Source organism: Oncorhynchus mykiss, chromosome 16 (genome assembly GCF_013265735.2).
Source record: "Oncorhynchus mykiss isolate Arlee chromosome 16, USDA_OmykA_1.1, whole genome shotgun sequence".
Classification (NCBI taxonomy): Eukaryota; Metazoa; Chordata; class Actinopteri; order Salmoniformes; family Salmonidae; genus Oncorhynchus; species Oncorhynchus mykiss.
This window is the reverse complement of record NC_048580.1, coordinates 20,254,634-20,275,049: the sequence shown is the minus strand read 5'-3', so window position 1 is coordinate 20,275,049 and position 20,416 is coordinate 20,254,634. Positions and strand designations below refer to the sequence as shown.

Here is a 20,416-nt window from a genome sequence, read left to right as displayed (position 1 = left end):
CAGATGTATGTAAAAGTTGGTTAAAGACTAGTCTAGTTTCTTATTATTTCTGAATAATTTCTTGATGCATCATAATTCAATAAGTTAAGTGAGCAGGACACAAAAAACCCAAATAAATATCCAAAACCTAAGTTAAAGCACAGAATACAGCTCAAAAGTCACAGGTATCTCTAATGAATTACCCGCAGTGGGATCAGATCCTGGAGAGAGCACAAAGATGAGAGGAGAGCAGCAGTTGGAGTCGTTGTAACTCCCGGCCAGGTCGAAGGTCGGGGGCTCAATGTAGCTGCGCCCCATGTTGTCCACAATGAACTCTTGCACCGCCGGAACCAGCTTGTCCGGCCTGAAGCAGCGCAGCACCACCATGCGATGCATCCCTACCAGCATCCTCCAGCTGTCAGGCAGCTGCTCCTCGTGAGGCTTCCCCGAATCGTAGATCTTCTTCCACTTGGGAATGTTGTCTCGGACGTGCTCGAAGAGACCTTCTAAGTTTGGCAGCTTGGATGCTCTTACGATTTCTGACCAGGACTTGTCGGAGAGCCACTCAGGAGCGGGGTTGGGGTCGGGGTTGTCCAGAGTAATGCCACCGGTGAGGAGGAAGCGCCAGATGGTGTCGTCCACCTGGCCCTTGCCTTGCATGATGCCCACAGTGAGGAGCAAGGAGAAGAGCAGCTTGTCCTTCTCGAAGAGCGATCGGCACACATTGTTATAGATGCTGATGGTGAAATGCTCCACAATGTTCTCGATGCGGGTGGCCAGGTCGTCGCTCTTCAAGCTCTGGGCGATGGACTGCAGGTAGAGGTTGATGAACCAGGTGAGCGAGTACTGGTACATGGGCTCTATGTTGGCCAGCTCCGAGATGCAGAAGAACAGGATGGACGAGTGCTCGGCCACAGGCCGGTAGCCCATGCGAGTGTCGTCAATCTCCTTCTCTGTGACACTAGCAATCTTCTGCTTCTCCGAGATCTCCTCGGACAGCACCTTGGAGGAAGACAGGACCTTGATGGCTGTTTCGTCTTCTAGGATGTTACCCTCTGAGGAAGACAGGATTTTGAGGATTTTATCCTCAATCTCCTTCAGCTGCTTGTTGTTGGCGGCACTCTCCAGGATCAGCTGGTTCTTCTTCTCTTCTAGTTCTGGTTTCTCCTTGGCGGCCATGATGCCCAGAAGCTGGTCCTCCAAACCCAGTGGGGTGATCATGAAGTTGAGCAGGCAGACTTTAACCGCCACCTCAGGGAGGTAGTGAGGGCTTCTCAGGCTGGTGGTCATGTAGAAGAGGAAGTCTTTGGAGTACTCCACAATGTTCTCTCCTAGTTTCATGTACTCCACACCTTGTTGTCTGAAGGTCTGTTTCAGCAGTACCGGTTCCAGTACTGCATCAAGTTCTTCTCCAACGTTCTCCAGCAAAACAGGGGTGCCGAACGAGATGGAGTTCTCCAGTGTTCTCACATAGTTGCCGTCTGACAGCTTGATGACGGCCAGCTTGTTGGCCTTCTCCATGTTCTTGATCCACTTGTTGGCCTGGCCCTGCGGGTCGATCATGAGGGGCCAGCGGCGTGAGTTGGACACGATGATGCCGTTGTCAGTGGAGAAGGAGTCGACGGGCAGGCCGGCAATCTGCCATGCCCGGATGGACACCTGGTTGCCAAGGGTGTTGCTGAGAGTGAAGTCCTCGGAGCATGGCACCTTCTTGGCCTGGCAGAGCAGATGCCACTCCCGCTGGCACTCCACACGGTAGTCCACGGTGAAGGCCCCCAAGTAGGACACAGTGCCGGAGGAGAGGAGCACGTCGCCTGTCAGGTTGGTGTACCTGATCCCCAGCAGCCGGGCAGCCTCCGTCCACCTGTCCTTCTCCCCACCCAGCCCTCCAATCAGCTGCTCTGCCCTGATCAACTTCTGGGAGCACAGCTCAATGTTTTCTTCCAGGTCTTTCTTTTTGTTGCACATGGCCTCAAACGTGTCGTTCAGGTCCTGGAGCTTGTCCACCACCTCCTTCAGCTCAGCTCTCTTCACTGACAGCATCTGCATCTGCACCCCAAGCTCGTCCTCAGCCTCCTTCAGCTTCTCTATCTTGGGGGCCACCACTTTGGACACACGCTCGTACACCTCCATGGCCCGCACCCACTTACAAAGGCCCTCACAGGCAGAGGAGACGTTCTTGATGATGGAGGGCTGGAACTCGGGGTTGTCGATAAATTTGTCGCGGATCTTCTTGATGTTGGCGGCAGCGATGTTGTCTTTGTCATAGGCTTTGAGGTTCTCCAGGAACTTCATGTCTCCCAGGAGCTTTTTGGAGGGGCCCCAGAAGTCCTCAATCATCTTACCTGTAACACAAATAATCAAACATAGAAAAAATACATAATTAAGCCCATGTTCTTTCAAACATATTTACAGAAAAGTATCTGCTTTCATGCTTTCATCTGTGTAATTTAATACTACATAAATTATCAGGTTGATGATAAACATTTAAAGTAGGGCCCATACAGTACATAAAAAAAAAACATTATAGTTGACCCATTTTTCTCCCCAATTTCGTGGTGTCCAATTGTTTTTAGTAGCTACTATCTTGTCTCATCGTTACAACTCCCGTACGGGCTCGGGAGAGACGAAGGTTGAAAGTCATGCGTCCTCCGATACACAACCCAACCAAGTCGCACTGCTTCTTAACACAGTGCGCATCCAACCCGGAAGCCAGCCGCACCAATGTGTCGGAGGAAACACAGTGCACCTGGCAACCTTGGTTAGCGTGCACTGCGCCCGGCCCGCCACAGGAGACGCTGGTGCGCAATGAGACAAGGATATCCGTACCGGCCAAGCCCTCCCTAACCCGGACGACGCTAGGCCAATTGTGCGTCGCCCCACGGACCTCCCGGTCGCGGCCGGTTGCGACAGAGCCTGGGCGCGAACCCAAGGTCTCTGGTGGCACAGCTGGCGCTGAGTACATTACAATTTGATAAAACAATATTAGTGTCTCCTTTACAATGCAATGAGTGCTTACCTGAGCCACCAGGATCGGGCTTCCTCTCTGGCTTGATGCCTTTCATGATGCAGATGGACTCCATGACCAGTTTGACCAGACCTGGAGGGTTTGACATGGACTTGACCACTGTGATGTCTGAGGGTTTCAGGGTGTCCAGAGCTGACAGGGCAGCCTCAAGGGCAGGCATGGCCTCCGCCAGGTCACCCTCACACTCATCCTGAACACAAACAGCAGGCAGTCACTCACTTTTAATATAGAAACTACTGTCATATGTCATTTTCATCCTTGCTGGCAGTTCTAATATTACAGATACCAAGCTAATTGTAATTTGAATGTGCAGCACCAAATATGTAATTTACAGTATATCGTCTTTATAATTCTAGTGTGAGTCGATCTGAATGATACAAGGTGTTGTAAAGGGACAGTGTAGACGTACCTTTATAGCTTTGGCTGCTGCAGCCGCGTCGTTGGCAACCTTCTCGTCTGCCAACACCAGCTCTTTCTTAGCATCCACCACTACTGTCTCCTTCTCAATGTTGACCATCATCTTATCTGTCTCAGCTGATGTCTGGATCAGCTCTGGCTGCAGGGCGGTCAGCTCCTCCTGCATTATCGATACCTGTGGAGCCAACATGGAGTGGAGTCATTCAGATGGAAGGGGCAGAGTGTTTAAGGCTTTTATCATAATTTTAGTCAATTTAGGGACTTTACAATGTGGGTTTTTGCTCTTTGTATTGATTAATTAGGCTTTATTGTACGTTAAAGGGTTAAAGCTACAATATATAACTTATTCACATAGAAATGTGAGTTATAGATCTGCAATTCTCATTAAAAGCAAGTCTAAGAAGCAATATCTGTTCTATGTGTGTTATTTCTATGCTTCCAATCCTAAGTTTTGTTTAAACATATTTTACTTTCGGTTTTGTACACCAGCTCCAAACAGCTGAACATTTTTGTTATGGAATTTTTTGTTTTGGAAAATACATTTCACAGTGTTTAGATGGTACAATGATTCTCTACTCTATACTTGTTTTGTCACATAAACAGAAATTCACATTTTAGCAACAATGAAATGGTGGACCAATTTCTGCACAGTGCATCTTTAAGACGGGACACCGAGGCCTCATAATTCCCACAATGGGGATTGTTCTGCCAATCACATGTCAAAATAGGCCATAGTTATCTGTTAACTCTGTACCAAAGCATTGTAACTCAGCAAATAGAAATGGGCCTTATGCAAGTAGACTTAGTTGACTAAACTATCCTACCTGAGATGCAGCAAAGTACAGTTTCTCCAGACCCACAATGTAGCGGTTTCTCTGAGTGTCCACCTCACTCCTCTTGGAGTTGAGCAGGACCTTGTATGTGAGAATGAGCTCCAGGTAGGATGTGGGCGTCACATAGTTGTGTCTCCTGAGTTGAGAGAAGTACCTCTCGGACAAACCTCCCACGCTCTCCTGGAAGGTTTTACACATCTCCACCACACTGAGAAACACACAAATCACTGACTTGGTAAAACAAATCCATGAAATGGATGTCACAATAAATTGACAAGAAGGGTCAAGCTCATATACATTTCCATCAAGTGTGTGGTCATCAATTTGCAGAAAGCTGAGGAGAAATTGAATATTAAGTACCTAGTCTGTTGACTATTAGCTAGTCCAGTAGCCTACCATAGATTAGTAGCAGCCTAGCAGCTAACAGCTATTCCGTAGCTTGTAGCTAAATCTAGACACTCTAGCTGGATGTTATGAGTGTATCAGTTTCTTACTGTAGCCTGACGCTGTCCTCCAGCTCCACGTCCTCCAGGAACTTGTTGGCCACCATCTCCAGAGCGTCTTTAGGCCAGGCTTGGAACCAGTCGATGGTGCAACAGTTGATGAGGGAGGGGAACATCCTCAACCGGTTTCGGAAGGCGTCCCCAATCGGGCTCATTGCTATTCCAAAGACAAACACCATCACTATTTAAAAAGTAAGACTCTTAAAGCAAGGTAATTCAAAAGGGCACAATGGATGTGGGATTCACATCAACATTACCAGTAAGGAGTTTAAGTATGGGGGGTAACCTGGTAATAATACTAAATGTATGAAATGTTGAAGGTACCCACCGAGCACAATGTGAAGGTTTGCCTTGACACGCTCGATGAAGAAGTTGTACATGGAGAGTGGCGTGGCGTCGATCTTCTTGCCCTCCATGCGTGCGATGCCCTGTACCTTGTCGATGATGTCGGCGCGCTCGTCGGCTGGGAAGATGTTGGGCACGTCGCCTGTGTTGAGCAGCATGTTGATGTCCTCCACAAAGGCCTCATCCTTGATCTGGCTGTCATTGAACAGGAACACCATGTTCTTGCCCTGCAGGCCCGCCTTCAGCATCAACCGCTTTAGGTCGTCGCGCCACTCTGACACTCCGTAGTTCTTGGTGAATAAATTAATTCATGATTTGGACTTATGGACTTATTTCCAGACTTTCATGGACTTTATCAGACGGGTAAAAGAATGGGCAGGACTGACTGTACTTTTGTCACTAAAGGCTCTTAACATACAATCCAAATGGGAATACATATAATACATACAATATACAAATGGAAACCATCATCAAGACTACACAAGATACGTAGCCTAATTAGCATGACCTCGAAAGTCGAAGAAAACCCTTACAGTTGCCCATGAGTACTTCTCAGAACCTTCTTTCAAACCCTCCCTCTGGCCCTGGGATTTAGAGACAAACTTTGTGACTTCTTGCAGCTGACGTAAGCTACCAACCCCCAACCTCAGTCTGTGCCCATTGTCCTGATGCAGGACACTTCACACCTATGTGTTAGGGACCAGGTTGCCAGGGAATAGAGTCAGCTGCCCCGGTCAGCCAATCAGTGGTCTAGCCTGGGGTTGCCACCAAACACGATGCCACAACGGGCCTCCCTTCAAACGCCCAGGCCGGCAACAACCCGGTCTCCACAGCTCCCGTCGCCAGTCCTCAACCAGAACCCCACTCAGTCCCATCCAATGCGCTCCAGTCAGCCAACCCAACGACAGAGGTTCAGCCAGACCAGAGACCGCGAGTGCCAGAGCCTGTCCTGTGACGGCTACTGAGGCCCGAGTTGTCCCAGAAGCCGGCCGAGCTCCACTCCACACCCCAGCCGGTGCCAATACGAGCAGCATCTGAGCAAGACAAGCCGCTGCCAGTGTTGCAGCCTACCGTGAGACCAACAGAGCTCAAGGAAGTCGAGACGTTGCCAGAGCTGCAGCCCGACCAGCAACCACCAGCACTCAAGCCTACTCCATCTCTACCTGCATACTGCCAGTTGGATCTGCAGCCACCGGTGCCTGAGTCATTACCACAACCGAAACCTGAGGACACACTCCTGCTAGTGTCTCTCCTGGACCAGCCATCACCGGACTCAACTCCATTGCTGGTCCCTACACTGCCTGCTGCCCTTGCAGACCTGCTTGGCCTGAGCCTGACACCCAAGCCGACTCGTCAGACAGAGTCCCAGTCGACGTCCCATCCAGCACTAGAGCCTCCAGCACCATGTCCTCTGGACCTGCAGTCGGCTGACCTGACACACTATCTGGTCTCAGTATCCACTGCCGTTCTCGAGAACCAGTCAAGCCCTAAACTGGGCGCATCGCCAGACCCAGCACCAGGTCCGCTACCCGGCCCTGTCCTGGACCTACCAGCCGACTCAGCTCCAGTCCTGGGTCTACCATCTATTCTTCTCCCAGAACCAACACCACCAGTCCTGCCACTATGGCTCTCATCGGCCCATGTGGGCAGAAAACGCCACTGCCAGACCCACAACCAGCACTGGGTCTGAGGCTTCATACCACCCTCAGGACACCGCCTAATGCGGCGGCAACCCTGGATCTACCGCCCGGACCAGATCTAGGCCTTCCTCTGGGTCCGGAACTGGATACACATCCTGTCCCCTTGGGAGAGCCACCACCCAACCAGCACTCTCGCCCTGAAGATGCCTGGCCCACCTCGTTGGGATGATCTCCTCCACCAGCCTGGACACCTCCAGCAGCACCGGCATGGACCACCCTGACTCCTTCTAGACAGCCCAGCCTCACAGACCCTATGAGCACCTTGTCCCTCACTGCCCGCTCCATCCATTCCACAGAAAGGGTGGCGACATTTTGGGGCGGCTGTAGAAAACCGTTACAGTTTCCCATGAGTACTTCTCAGAACCCTCTCTCTGGCCCTGGGACTTTGTGACTTCTTATTTTCTGACTTCTTACAGCTGAGGTAGGCTACCAACCCCTTCGACCTCAGCCTGAGTATTTTGTCCTGTTGCAGAAGACCCTTCAAACCTATGTGCTAGGGACCAGGTTGCCAGGGAACAGAGTCAGCTGACCCAGTTAGCCAAAGTGCCTAGTCAGGGGTTGGAGACCCAAGCCTGCCATTGAACTCTTTAGTTGTTTCCAGGAGGGCAGGTTGAGACAACCTCTATAAACTCCTGTCCTCCAGCTCAACTCACATCTGAACTCTTTCCAAATGGAAAATCCTTCATCTAGACTCAATGACTGGTGTTTAGAGCGTTGTAGACCATTAACCACTACCACTACCACTACCACTATCACTATCACTATCACTACCACTATCACTACCACTACCACTACACCACTATCACTATCACTATCACTACACCACTATCATTACCACTATCACTACCACTACACCACACCACTATCACTATCACTATCACTACCACTATCACTATCACTACCACTACACCACTACCACTACCACTACCACTACCACTATCACTACCACTACCACTACCACTACCACTACCACTACCACTACACCACTACCACTATCACTTCCACTACCTCTATCGGAGACCAGCACATGGTGGCGCTATTTTTCACTAAGCACATTAACCTTCATAGTTTTCTTGATCCAGTTACCTTGGTTAGCTCAATCTGGAAGAGGTCGTAATCGTTGATGAAGGTGCCCAGCTTGGTGGCGCTCTGCCGTCCTGAGCCCCCGATGCCCACCAGGAGAAGATGCCCGTTGTCCTGCTTGAGCACACGGCAGATACGCGAGATGTGCTCGATGGCAAACTTGAACATGACGAGGGACATGGGTGCCTTGCTGATGTTGTTGAACTCGTCCAGGTAGTAGTCCATGACGTTGGTCAGAGCGTGCAGGTCGGTGATCTCGTCGTAGGCCTTGGCATCCGAGTCGGGCTTGGCGTAGTCTCCAAAGAACAGGCTGCGGATTGTCTCGTCCACAACCTTGCCGCTAGGCGTCAGGTGGGTCAGCAGCTACATACAACAGGGGGCAGTAGAATGGATTTAGAGTAAATAACATGTGCATTGCCCTTGAACTAGTAACCATTAGACTAAGTTCAATTCAGTCCCTTAAAATAAATCCCACATACACTAATGCAGAAGCCTGACAGAAGATACATGGTAAATCTTCGAAAGGCAATGATCATCCAACAATGAAGAACTGTGAATGTATGAAAAGGGTCATGTGGAACTTACCTTATCCATGGTCTGCTTGAAGTAGCCGGAGGTTCTCTCCTTGACAATGTTGAAGAATGTCTCTCTGTCCTCGTTGTCGATGAGGCGGTCGTAGAACACACGGTAGACCTCATGGATCCACAGGCGGATCAGCTTGTCTCCCTCCTGCTCACACAGAAACAGATCATACATAAATGATATATATATACATAAATGATATATATATACATAAATGATATATATATATATATATATATATATATATATATATATATATATATATATATTTGTATTTTTATAAGGTCAATTATTTAGTAAAAAAATTATATAGAAGTTGTATAAACGTTAACTATGAGCTGTTGTCGTCTGGCCTTGCCTGGAGGTGCGTAGGTGGGCTGAGCAGCACCCCGCGGATTACCCTGGCAAAGTCCCTGAGGTTGAAGATGTAGTGGGACTTGGAGGGAGTGGGCAGGAAACTCTCCATGGCATCCTGATAGACAGCCATGGTGGCCTGCACCATGATCTTCCCCAGTCTGGACACACAGACAACATACATATTCGTAAAGTATTCAGACCCCTTGATTTACTACATTTTGTAATGTTATAGCCTTATTATAAAATGCATTAAATTGCTTTTTTCCCCTCATCAATCTACACACAATACCCCATAATGACAAAGCAAAACCTCTGGCTCTGGCTGGGCCACTCAAGGACATTCAGAGACTTGTCCCGAAGCCACACCTGCGTTGTCTTGGCTGTGTGCTTAGGGTCGTTGTCCTGTTAGAAGGTGAACCTTCACCCCAATCTGAGGTCCTAAGCGCTCTGGAGCAGGTTTACATCAAGGATCTCTCTGTACTTTGCTCTGTTCATCTTTCCTCGATCCTGACTGGTCTTCCAGTCCCTGCCACTGAAAAACATCCCCACGGCATGATGCTGCCACCAAAATGCTTCACCGTAGGGATGGTGCCAGGTTTCCCCCCGACGTGACGCTTGGCATTCGGGCCAAAGAGTTCAATCTTGGTTTCATCAGACCAGAGAATCTTGTTTCTCATGTTCTTAAGAGTCCTTTAGGTGCCTTCTGGTAAACTCCAAGTGGGCCGTCGTGCCTTTTACTGAGAAGTGGCTTCCGTCTGGCCACTCTACCATAAAGGCCTGATTGGTGGAGTGCTGCAGGGGTTTGTCCTTCTGGAAGATCCTCCCATCTCTACAGAGGAAATCTGGAGCTCTATCAGAGTGACCATCGGGTCCTTGGTCCCTTTCTACCTCGATTGCTCAGTTTAGCCGGGCGGCCAGTTCTAGGAAGAGTCTTGGTGGTTCCAAACTTCTTCCATTTAAGAATGATGGAGGCCACTGTGTTCTTGGGGACCTTCAAAGCTGCAGAAATGTTTTGGTACCCTTCCCCAGATCTGTGCCTCGACACAATCCTGTCTCGGCGCTCTACGGACAATTCATTCGACCTAATGGCTTGGTTTTTGCTCTGACATGCACTGTCAACTGTGGGACCTTATATAGACAGGTGCGTGCCTTTCTAAATCAAGTCCAATCAATTGAATTTACCACAGGTGGACTCCAATCAAGTTCTGGAAACATTTCAAGGATGATCAATGGAAACAGGATGCACCTGAGCTCAATTTGAAGTTTCATAGCAAAGGGTCTGAATACTTATGTAAATAAGTTATTTCTGTTTTTTTTAATCTACAAACCTGTTTTCGCTTTGTCATTATGGGGTATTGTGTGTAGATTGATGAGTAATTCATTTTATTTAATCCATTTTAGAATAAGACTGTAATGTAACAAAATGTAGAAACAGTAAAGCGGTCTGAATACTTTCCGAATGCACTGTAAGTCAGAGGTCAGAATGTATTCCATTGAGTGAGCTGATCCATTGGTCGCACATATAGGCTCTCTCTGTCCTTTCCTCAACAACAGAGATTGTTGGTTACATAAATTGTTGGTTACAAGCCTTTTAGGGGCCATTTTAATTGAACAGATATCATTTTCCATTTCATTCCTTTAACAGATATTAATTCATGTCTCTGTTCATCACCAAGTTCATCACTCTAAAACATAAATGGTCCTTAGAACTGCATAGCCTCTCAATTCTAGGTTTGAATACCTTTAAGACATCTCACCTATAGAAAGCAGCATCAAATCCTTTGCCAAAATGCCAGTCGGTAATGGAGGTGAATATCTTGCTCAGCGTCTCATGGTCAAAGGAGTCGATAGAAACAATATTCAAATGACGAGTGAAGCGGCCTATGATTTAAAAGAGAAACTAACTGGTAAACTTTTACAACAAAATGATATGCACATTGAGAAAACCTACCTACTTGAAAGGTAAAACAATTTATGCATACCAAATCACTGAAGCAAAGTGTCTTGTTCAGTACAATCAAAATCAGATTTTTTTTTATTTAAATGGAGAGCTAATACCACAACTTTTTCAATAAGAAACGCAAATTGATGTGCCTTACTGAACATCACCCAGTACTGAAGGGCAAAGAAAGAGTACCTGTAATGTCATTCCTCCCCCCACCAGGGGGCCCCATAGCAGATACAAACAGAATGTCCACAATGTCAATCCTGGAGGTGTCCTTCTTGTCGTACCAGTGGTAGTGGTCGATCCACTGCCTCAGCAGCTCGATGGGTGGCTGGGCGCCATAGATCTCCTTGGCAGGCATGTTGAGGTCATCTGATAGATCAAAGATCACTAGGGTGAATCTCAATTGTATTTCCTTGATTACTCACATCCTCTCTCCTCACCCACTTTTTAAAATGTATTGGAGAAGAAAATTCAAGGTTCCTCCCCTCTGACCTTTTTCAACAATGCGTTTTGAGCAGGGGAGAACAACTGCCCCCTCTCATTAAAGCCATAAAGTTCAAAGCTGACCGTGGTACTGCAGGCATTGTTGCAGAAAACAGGATCCCCCATTATAGTGAATGGGAAAATGACAATCTTTGTGGATAATCTCTGTGTAAATAAATGAACGATTCTAAGACAATCATGGTACCAACAATTGCTTCTATTACACCAGATGCATGTCCTTGAACCACACAGAATAAGTTCTAAGGATCATTTAGTGGCTAATTGCAGCCTGTAGTACCTTGGTTGGGACTCGACTTGAAATACTCAATGAGAGGGCGCAGCACTAAGCTAGCCTGCAATGTCACTTCCTGGAGTGGCTCAAACTGCAGATGTTATCTATCCATGAGATGCCATCTTAACCAACTTTTTTGGCTTCAAATGCTCTTTTGAGTCTTTATAGGGATTAGGGTGCCATGTCAGACGCACCTGTGTTAAGCATTGAGTAGCATGGACACAGTAATGTGCTCCACTGAGTGCCCTACTCATTCCTTACCCACGTAGACGACACACTTCTTTCCCATGGGTGGCCCGAACACGCCCTTCCTCCGGCGGTCCAGCTTGCCCATGATGATGTCCTGGGTCTGGTTGGCTGAGGTGCGTGCCGAGAAGTTGATGCAGTTGGGTGTATAGCGCTCCTTAGGAAGCTTGAGCAGAAAGCTGTTGTTGATGACTGACTTGCCCGTGCCGGTGGGCCCCACGAACAGCATGGGTACCTCGTGGGCCATGTAGGTCTGCAGGAAGAACAGCTGACGGGCTGTCTCCATTGTGGGGATGATCAGGTCTGACACCTAATAGCGGGAATAGAGAGAGAGAGAAGGGGAATTTTAGTTAAAGAGCATGACAACCTGGTTACTCCCATTTGAACCCCTCCCATCACTAGTAAACTGACAAGGAGAAGAGAGATTTTACAGAACATGGCCACCCAGTTATAGCTCCATTTGACCCCGTCAAGCAGTCACCCTCTAAGGTAAACAACTGACATTCGCTCCAGCGGCAATAGTGGACTCCTCTTTGGTGATGGAATCAGTCCATGTATTCCACTGCCCTGTGCCCTGCTTGTGGAAGTAGTAGTCATAGATGGTGCCTACAGAGGAGGGGAAAAAATGAAAAATATGACTAATTGTACCTTTGATTCTTTCACTTGCTCAATACAATAATTAATCAAACTTTATTATATAGCACATTTCTTACAACAAATGCATTTCAAGGTGCTTAACAAATAAAATAGTACAACGTGAAGAAGATAAAACAAAAACGTTTCTGTGCAAATGTAAAATCAAGATAGACATCGATAAAATGAAGAGATAAATTGAAATAGTAAAACAATAGTAAGATAACCGTGGATATGAGAGAATAACGCAGCAATAAATAAAAGGCGATAAAATAAGATACTTAGAAAGGGATGAATTCAATCAAGTAGATCATATGCCTAAGAGAACTAAAAGCACCCTGGGTAAAAGTACGGCTAAAGAGTTATGACTTAAGCAGCAACGCTTTGGGACTGTTGTCCAGGTATGGTTGTCAGTCACAGCACAACTCATTGATAGGGTCATGTCACCTCTCTCAGGGAAAACGTTGTTCTTGGTCAGTTTGACACTTTTGGGCCGGGGGTGGTTGTCATCCATGCCCATGATCAAGTTCCTGTAGAAGGCGTCAAACTTATTGCGGCTGTCCCCGTTGATGGTCCCGCCCACGCTCCACACCACAGCGAATAGGAACAGGCCCTGCAGCCACATGGTCACCTGCTGACTGGACATGGGCTCCGTGCCATCTGCCCCCGAAGATGCAATGTCGTCTGGTGAAGCAGTACATGCGCAGCAACACACACAAAGGAACGCAGTCACGCGCAAACATACAGTACATGCATTCAAGGTCATCAATCAATAAGAAAGGTCTTGTAAACCGTCTCCAGACAGATATAACACAGTTTGTGTTTGGACTTCATAGTTTGGACATTGTATCATGAAACAGCTGTGTGTTGGCTGACCTAGGAGACAGGTGTAGAGCCTCATCAGGCTGTAAGCCAGGTGGATGGGGGATGTCGACACCAGGAAACGACACTCTCTGGAGATGAAGTCCAGACAGGGCTGGACCAGCCAGTTGAACATGTCTACAATCTGCAGAAAGACACGAGATGGTGTGTCACACATAATACAATGGAAAGGGGATACCTTGTCAGTTGCACAACTGAATGCATTCAACCGAAATGTGTCTTATAACCCAGTGGACAAAGCGTGGTACAAATCATTGATTATGCTGTATGGGGATAATTATATAGGAATATTCAAATGGACCTTCCTTTGGTAAAAAAAAAATGTTATGTGTCTGTTCTCACCAGGTCTCTATGTTCAGTGCTCAGGCTCTCGGGCAAGGTGTCCATGTAGGAGTCTCTGAGAGGGGCCCAGCCTAACTGGTGAGGCTCCATGTAGATCATACCACATCTGAAGATACAAGGACAGTCAGCCAGCCATGTACAATTCATTAAGGGGCAAACCCTAACTTCCACCTAAGTCAAATTTTCACTTAGTCATCCATTAATGTCAATGGAAAGCTAAGTGAACATTCAAGTTAAGTGGAAGTTAAGATCCACCCCTAAAAGCAGAACAATGATTTCTTCATCAAAGTATCAACAACCAGCAACCAACTTGCTATACTACCACTGGTTGACTCAACACCCAACCAGAACGGTTTGCTCCTTTCTTCCAGTCACAAAATACAGTAAGCCACAACATATAGAATTTGAGGACACTACTTCTAAAAAAAACAAACACCCCCACTCACCTGCTGACCGTAGCTGGGGAGGCCTGCTCCAGGTCGGCCGTCTCAAAGATCAGACTCATCTTAGCGCTCATCTGGATGATCTCACCACTCATCAGACACAGCTACAGAGAACAAAGTACAAAACCTGCCTTAGTGTTTGGCACCAGACAAACAGGGCACTAGTTATTTAAGCAATGGACAATGTACTACTGTCCAAAGAGGGCAAATCATGGTAAAAGGTGACTTGTAGTCACTGGAAGAAGTAAAAAAGAAAACTCAATTTACTCAAAGCAGACAGGTATAATGCTTAGTTACTTGTTACACGCGTGTACGCCTCTATGACTTCATATTATAAAGCTTATATGTTATGTCTCTCTATAACCAGATTTCCATCCATCCATCCAACCATCCAACTTTTTTATGAGAGTAAAATACATATATAGAATATATAGAAACAGCGACTTTGTCTGTAAACTTTCCAAATGTCGACAAAACAAAATACGCTAGAAGGTGGGATCTTTTTGTGTCGGTAAAATTAATAATGCGAGAAATGGCGGTGGAAACGCTTTTATGCGCAAATATTGATATAATAACCATCCTACAGAAGTAAACTTGGGGTCACACTATGACTCGGGAAAGCATACAGTTTATTAGGCTACAGATGAAATAAGTTAGGAGGATGAACTTCACAACTGAAAGTGCACAGCGATGAGCTTGATGCTCCTTTCCAATAAATATTGAGGGTCTTATTCTGGTGACGTGATGATCAATGCTTGGCCTTTTATCCCCAATAAGTCAATTTGGTGGAAAAACATCTCTGGTGGGAAAATCTTTTTTGTAGATTTTAGAATATTTGCATGAAAATCTGTTGCCAATTGAATGGAAACCTAGTTAATGAAGCTAACTCCTTTACCTTCTTGTTGTCGTCCAGCACGGTGTTCATGTTCTCGATCCACACCGCGTCGATGGGCCCGTCGAAGACGATCCACTGGCGGTCGTCCGAGGTGGAGACGGCCTGCTCCCTGAAGGAGACGGCCAGCACCCCGTCTGACCACTCGTGGCTGACCGGGTCGAAGCAACCGTACAGCTGGCCCATGGTGATGGCCTTGGGGTTGATGATCCGGTAGTCGACTGCACACTCCTCCATCAGACCAGCTGGTGGTAAAGAGGATGTCAGAGGATGGAAACATGGTGACCATAAAAATAGAATTTAAAGTGTGTATCAGATTTTGTAGTTGGTGCAATTTATTTGTAGTTGCCAAAACTGATGCTGCTTATGGCTTGATAATGTGGACTTTCGATGTCAGGAAGTTGCTGTCTGGTAGGACTGACCTTCAAACAGATCACCCAGGGCCCCAGCCAGGACTTTATAGGCAGAGGTCTTCCCACCCAGAGGGTCTCCCACGATCATGAAACCGTGACGCACCAGCATCATATCATACACCTAAAGAACCAACGGGATGAATTCTTACAGCACTGACCCTTATTCAACCACAATGTCTTCAAATAATAGGTGAGGTTGAGGCATCAGTGTCACTGAGAAGGACAGAGAAATGCTGCCATTTTGTTTTTGGATTACCTGGATGATTTTGCCGATGAACCAGGGCACAGGCTGGAGCTGGAGCTTGGTGATGTTGTCATTCAGGGCCTGCATGAGAAGATCGTAGTCTGGTTTGGGAAGGACCACCCCAGGGAAAAGATCCGATATGATACCCTATGGATACAATTCAAGCATACAGTCATGTGTGAAAGACTGAGAGATACGACAGTTTAAATGTGCACTAACAGGTGGAAAAGCTCAGAAAACTTTGACAGAATTTGCTTCTCTGGAGAAACATACAATTACTCAGTTTGTAATGATGACATTGGTGCATAGGTGCATAGTGTTACCTAGTGTTGATTTTTCAGTGTAACATTTCTACTGTTAATTCCAGAGTGAAATTAGTACTGTAAATGTTAAATTAACACTTATTAGAGTAAATGAACCCCAGTGTTGGTTTTAATAACAAGAGTTAAACTAAAACCACACCCATCATTATCATATTTCCCAGCATGCTCTTATTGCAGGTGTATTTTTAGAATCAGTTAAGAACAAATTCTTATTTACAATGACAGCCTAGGAACAGTGGGTTAACTGTCTTGTTCAGGGGCAGAACGACAGATTTTTAGCTTGTCAGCTTGAGGATTTGATCTAGCAACCTTTTGGTTACTAGCCCAACGCTCTAACCACTAGGCTACCTGCCGTATGCTACTCAAATATAAATAACATACATTTTTCTATACTAATCCAATCTGTTACTTGGATTTGTTGCACCAGTTACTGAAATGGTTGTTCCAGTTAAGATGCTTTAGGTAATCTCATATTTTATTCTTCCCAAATCTGGCAGTCATTCTAAATGCAGGTTGTAGGTGAATACAAATATTTGAGATCCCCACTCTGTCTGGATTCTAATAGGAATTACACATCACATTGCTAGCCAGCATAATGTGACTTGATGTGGCCTGTAAACAATGAGTTTGAGGCAACTGTATTAAGGTAAAACTAGGCTCTCAAAATAAGGCCTTATGAAATATGTATTGTAATAATTAAATTTTATTGGTAACATATTTGCTTAGGATCTCATCCGGTAAAGGCCACAGGACTGAACATGAATGAATGTAACCACCATTTCTCTCTCAATAACAAATACAGTCACGGGTGGTAACTCATCACCACTCATCAAAGGCACACTAGGAAATGCAAAGTGGTAATTTAACACTGAAAAGTGTGGACCCGTATGGACACTGGAACTGTGTTTAAATTCAACTCTTAGTGTTGATTTAACACTGGAGAATTAGCTGTGTGACAATGATGACATTGGTTACCTAGATAGAGAAATCATGTAAAAAAAAACAGCCTGATAAGATATACAAAATCAGGTGTTTACCAAATCAGTGTGACAAAGCTGAATAATGCCGAAACATAAGCAACATTACTTGAAACAGAGGCACATCCTGGGCCAGAAACTTGGCCATGTTGACGTCCATCAATGCTCTGAGCAGCAGAACACTCTCGTTCTCCTTCGGGTACTTCAGTTTTAGGTTCCCCGCGGCAGTCAGGACTGATTTCACGGCGCGCATACCATAGTCGTAGTGATGCTGCGAGGACAGCTGCTCTGAACACAGGCGGTAGGTTGCCACAATCTTCCCGGCAAGACTGATAGGAACACCAAGAAAGTTTTGTTTTTTTGAGTCAACGTGAGAAGTTAGAGAACTATGTATGACAAGACAACCACAACAGATAAGTTATATATCGGTATGATTCATACCTGCGAGACTCGATAAAGCCCACAGAGTAAAGTGAGATCTCACCAATGAGACCATAGTCAGGCACCATCATAGCCACCGTACGGAAAAGAACCTGCAAGAGAAGATTGACAGCGCCACACTCCCAATCTCATTGTTTTTCTTGCAATAAACCTAATGCAAAACTAGTTGAACTATACAATGTAAATTGTGACCTATCCCTTTTAAGTTGCAAATAACGACTGTTCATCCTATAGTCAGTGGTAGGTGTACTGTACCTTGAGGTTGTCTGGGAGCTCGGCCCTGCCTGCATAGCCAGGGTTCATGGTGATGAAGACGGAGCAGGTGGGATTGAGGGACAACTCGGTCCCCTCAAACATGAAGGTCTTCAGGTCCCTGGCGATGGCCTGCTGGATACTCAGCACCTGCTGGGCCACCACAGACAGCACCTCCACTTCGATTCGGTTGAACTCGTCGAAGCAGGCCCAAGCCCCGGATTGTGCCAGTCCTTTGAAAAACTTACTCATGGCCTTGTAGTCCAGGCCGTCAGAGCAGTTGAACACCACACACTGAGAGAAGCAAAGAACAAGACATAACAAAGCAAATTGTAGTGAATGAATGCAATTAAATATGATACCTGAAGACTGAACAAACTTTGGGTTAAGACAGTAATGCATTAGTAGGGTTCTCGAGTGGCGCAGTGGTTTAAGGCACTGCATCTCAGTGCTTGAGGCGTCACTACAGACACCCTGGTATGAATCCAGGCTGTATCACAACCGGCCGTGCGCACCGTTGGCCCAGCATCATCCAGGTTTGGCCGGTGTATATAAGAATGTTCTTAACATATTAGAGACTCAACAAAGCTCCACCAACTCAAGGTCATGGAGAGAGTTCTGTTGGAAGAACTAAACTGAAATCAAAACAGACTGGCTCCCTACACCCTTGTTGGAGAGAATGCGGTCTATTTAGGTTGGATCACTCATATCTTTTGGACTTGCCCCGCAATCTAAACTTACTGGGGAGAAATAAGATCTAACAATGGAAAAATAATGGGATTTGACATAGAACAAACATTCATTTCTTTGTACTTGGGTGAAATACCTGATAACTTACACAATAGAGAAAAGTACCTCTTGAAGGTCCTACTGGCAGCCAGTAAAAAGGCTATCACTAGGAAATGGCCACAAAAAGACCCTCCCACAGTGACACAATGGTAGACATTGTAAAATAAATACACCACATGGAGCGTATGACCTTTGCTTTAAGAACACAAGAGGAGAGAGGTCAGGAATACTGGGCAAAAAGTGATATTTTTTGTTGTTCTTATTGAAAAACTTTACTTTCTTTGTGTTCCAATAAAAATAAAAAAAAGTATAAAAAAAAGAATGTTCTGAACTGACTTGCCTAGTTGAATAAAGGTTAAAAAATACAAAATGATCATGTACCTGCTTAGCCAGAGCTTTGGCCAGATCCTTGGTGGTCTCAGTCTTGCCTGTCCCTGCAGGGCCCTCGGGGGCTCCTCCCAGGTTCAGCTTCAGGGCACCCATCAGTGTCCTATGGGAACATGTAACATGCAACCTCCAATATGACATGACTGTTCTCTTTCAGTAACTTTCAGTATCCTTTTGGAATAAAGTTATGTCCAGCAACTGTACCCATGTATGTATCATTGCATTATAACCATGGTCATTACTATGTTAGTGGTAAGTCAACCAAGTCGAGGTTACAGTTGATGACTGACCTATAGCAGCGGTCAGTGAGTGGGGTGATGACCAGACGGCCGGAGTTGCCCAGGTACTCGTAGCCGTACTTGACAGTGGTGGTGATCATACGCAGGCGCACGTCTCCGTCCTCCCAGAAGTACCTCAGCTGACTGATCCAGGAGAAGTCATTCAGGGAGGAGATACGGTCCTCAGCCAGTTTAGCTACCACGTCCCGAGCTGGGAGAGAGAGGAGAGAGTGTGTGAGTGAGAAGAAGTGTGTGTGTGAGAGATCTGGCACCGACTTCCTCTGGGGTGAACTCAGAAGAAGAACTAACATTAAGGAAAAAGTGGGAAATACCGTGGACATCAATGACTGTGAGAGCTCCTAAGGTCATTCTGGCCCCTCCATTCAGCTTCCCACGCACCAGCTCCACAATGTCAGCTATTTGGGCATTGCTCTTATCCACATAGGCCTTAGAATGGATCAACATATACAGTACCAGTCAATAGTTTGGACACACCTACTCATTCAAGGGTTTTTCTTTATTTTTACTATTTTCTACATTGTAGAATAATAGTGAAGACATCACAACTATGAAACAACACATATGGAATCATGTAGTAACCAAAAAAGTGTTAACCAAATCAAAATATATTTTATATTTGAGATTCTTCAAAGTAGCCACCCTTTGCCTTGATGACAGCTTTGCACACTCTCGGCAGTCTTTGATCTGATGAGTCCAAATGTTAGATTTTTGGTTCCAACTGCTGTGTCTTTGTGAGACGCAGAGTAGGTGAACGGATGATCTCCGCACGTGTGGTTCCCACCGTGAAGCATGGAGGAGGTGTGATGGTGCTTTGCTGGTGACATTGTCAGTGATTTATTTACATTTCAAGGTACACTTAACCAGCATGGCTACCACAGCATTCTGCAACGATATGCCATCCCATCTGGTTTGCGCTTAGTGGGACTATAATTTGTTTTTCAACAGGACAATGACCAAGTGCTGCATCAGATGACCTGTCCTCCACAATCCCCCGAACTCAACCCAATTGAGATGTTTTGGGATGAGTTGGACAGCAGAGTGAAGGAAAAGCAGCCAACAAGTGCTCAGCATTTGTAGGAACTCCTTCAAGACCGTTGGAAAAGCATTCCTCATGAAGCTGGTTGAGAAAATGCCAAGAGTGTGCAAAGCTGTTAATTAATTAGAGGGAAGTTGAAAGACAAGGGCATATGATCAGCAACTGGGTCAAGTAGGCGGGGCTACATTAGGTGAATAAGGATGTAGAGTAATACCACTGAATTTCTAAACACAGAGGCGCAACATCGCAAGACTTCCAGGAACACTT

The 20,416-nt window shown here is 46.1% G+C and overlaps 1 protein-coding gene across 1 annotated transcript in view; it reads right to left on the bottom strand.

Moving 5' to 3' along the window:
* Nucleotides 1–20,416, bottom strand: part of dnah3 (dynein axonemal heavy chain 3) — a 48,888-nt gene that overhangs the window by 7,842 nt on the left and 20,630 nt on the right. The window contains exons 27-52 of the mRNA XM_036946454.1: nucleotides 19,425–19,539; nucleotides 19,105–19,303; nucleotides 18,809–18,917; nucleotides 17,642–17,932; nucleotides 17,387–17,478; nucleotides 17,055–17,274; nucleotides 15,658–15,792; nucleotides 15,411–15,522; nucleotides 14,992–15,233; nucleotides 14,100–14,200; nucleotides 13,654–13,759; nucleotides 13,306–13,435; nucleotides 12,877–13,113; nucleotides 12,299–12,402; nucleotides 11,812–12,106; nucleotides 10,965–11,144; nucleotides 10,585–10,708; nucleotides 8,829–8,985; nucleotides 8,474–8,617; nucleotides 7,892–8,251; nucleotides 5,089–5,395; nucleotides 4,752–4,917; nucleotides 4,249–4,465; nucleotides 3,417–3,599; nucleotides 2,999–3,197; nucleotides 183–2,324 (exon numbers count right to left, since the gene is read on the bottom strand). Coding sequence (XP_036802349.1) covers nucleotides 183–2,324; nucleotides 2,999–3,197; nucleotides 3,417–3,599; nucleotides 4,249–4,465; nucleotides 4,752–4,917; nucleotides 5,089–5,395; nucleotides 7,892–8,251; nucleotides 8,474–8,617; nucleotides 8,829–8,985; nucleotides 10,585–10,708; nucleotides 10,965–11,144; nucleotides 11,812–12,106; nucleotides 12,299–12,402; nucleotides 12,877–13,113; nucleotides 13,306–13,435; nucleotides 13,654–13,759; nucleotides 14,100–14,200; nucleotides 14,992–15,233; nucleotides 15,411–15,522; nucleotides 15,658–15,792; nucleotides 17,055–17,274; nucleotides 17,387–17,478; nucleotides 17,642–17,932; nucleotides 18,809–18,917; nucleotides 19,105–19,303; nucleotides 19,425–19,539 — 6,667 coding nt within the window. The remainder of the gene's footprint in view (nucleotides 1–182; nucleotides 2,325–2,998; nucleotides 3,198–3,416; nucleotides 3,600–4,248; nucleotides 4,466–4,751; nucleotides 4,918–5,088; nucleotides 5,396–7,891; nucleotides 8,252–8,473; nucleotides 8,618–8,828; nucleotides 8,986–10,584; nucleotides 10,709–10,964; nucleotides 11,145–11,811; nucleotides 12,107–12,298; nucleotides 12,403–12,876; nucleotides 13,114–13,305; nucleotides 13,436–13,653; nucleotides 13,760–14,099; nucleotides 14,201–14,991; nucleotides 15,234–15,410; nucleotides 15,523–15,657; nucleotides 15,793–17,054; nucleotides 17,275–17,386; nucleotides 17,479–17,641; nucleotides 17,933–18,808; nucleotides 18,918–19,104; nucleotides 19,304–19,424; nucleotides 19,540–20,416) is intronic.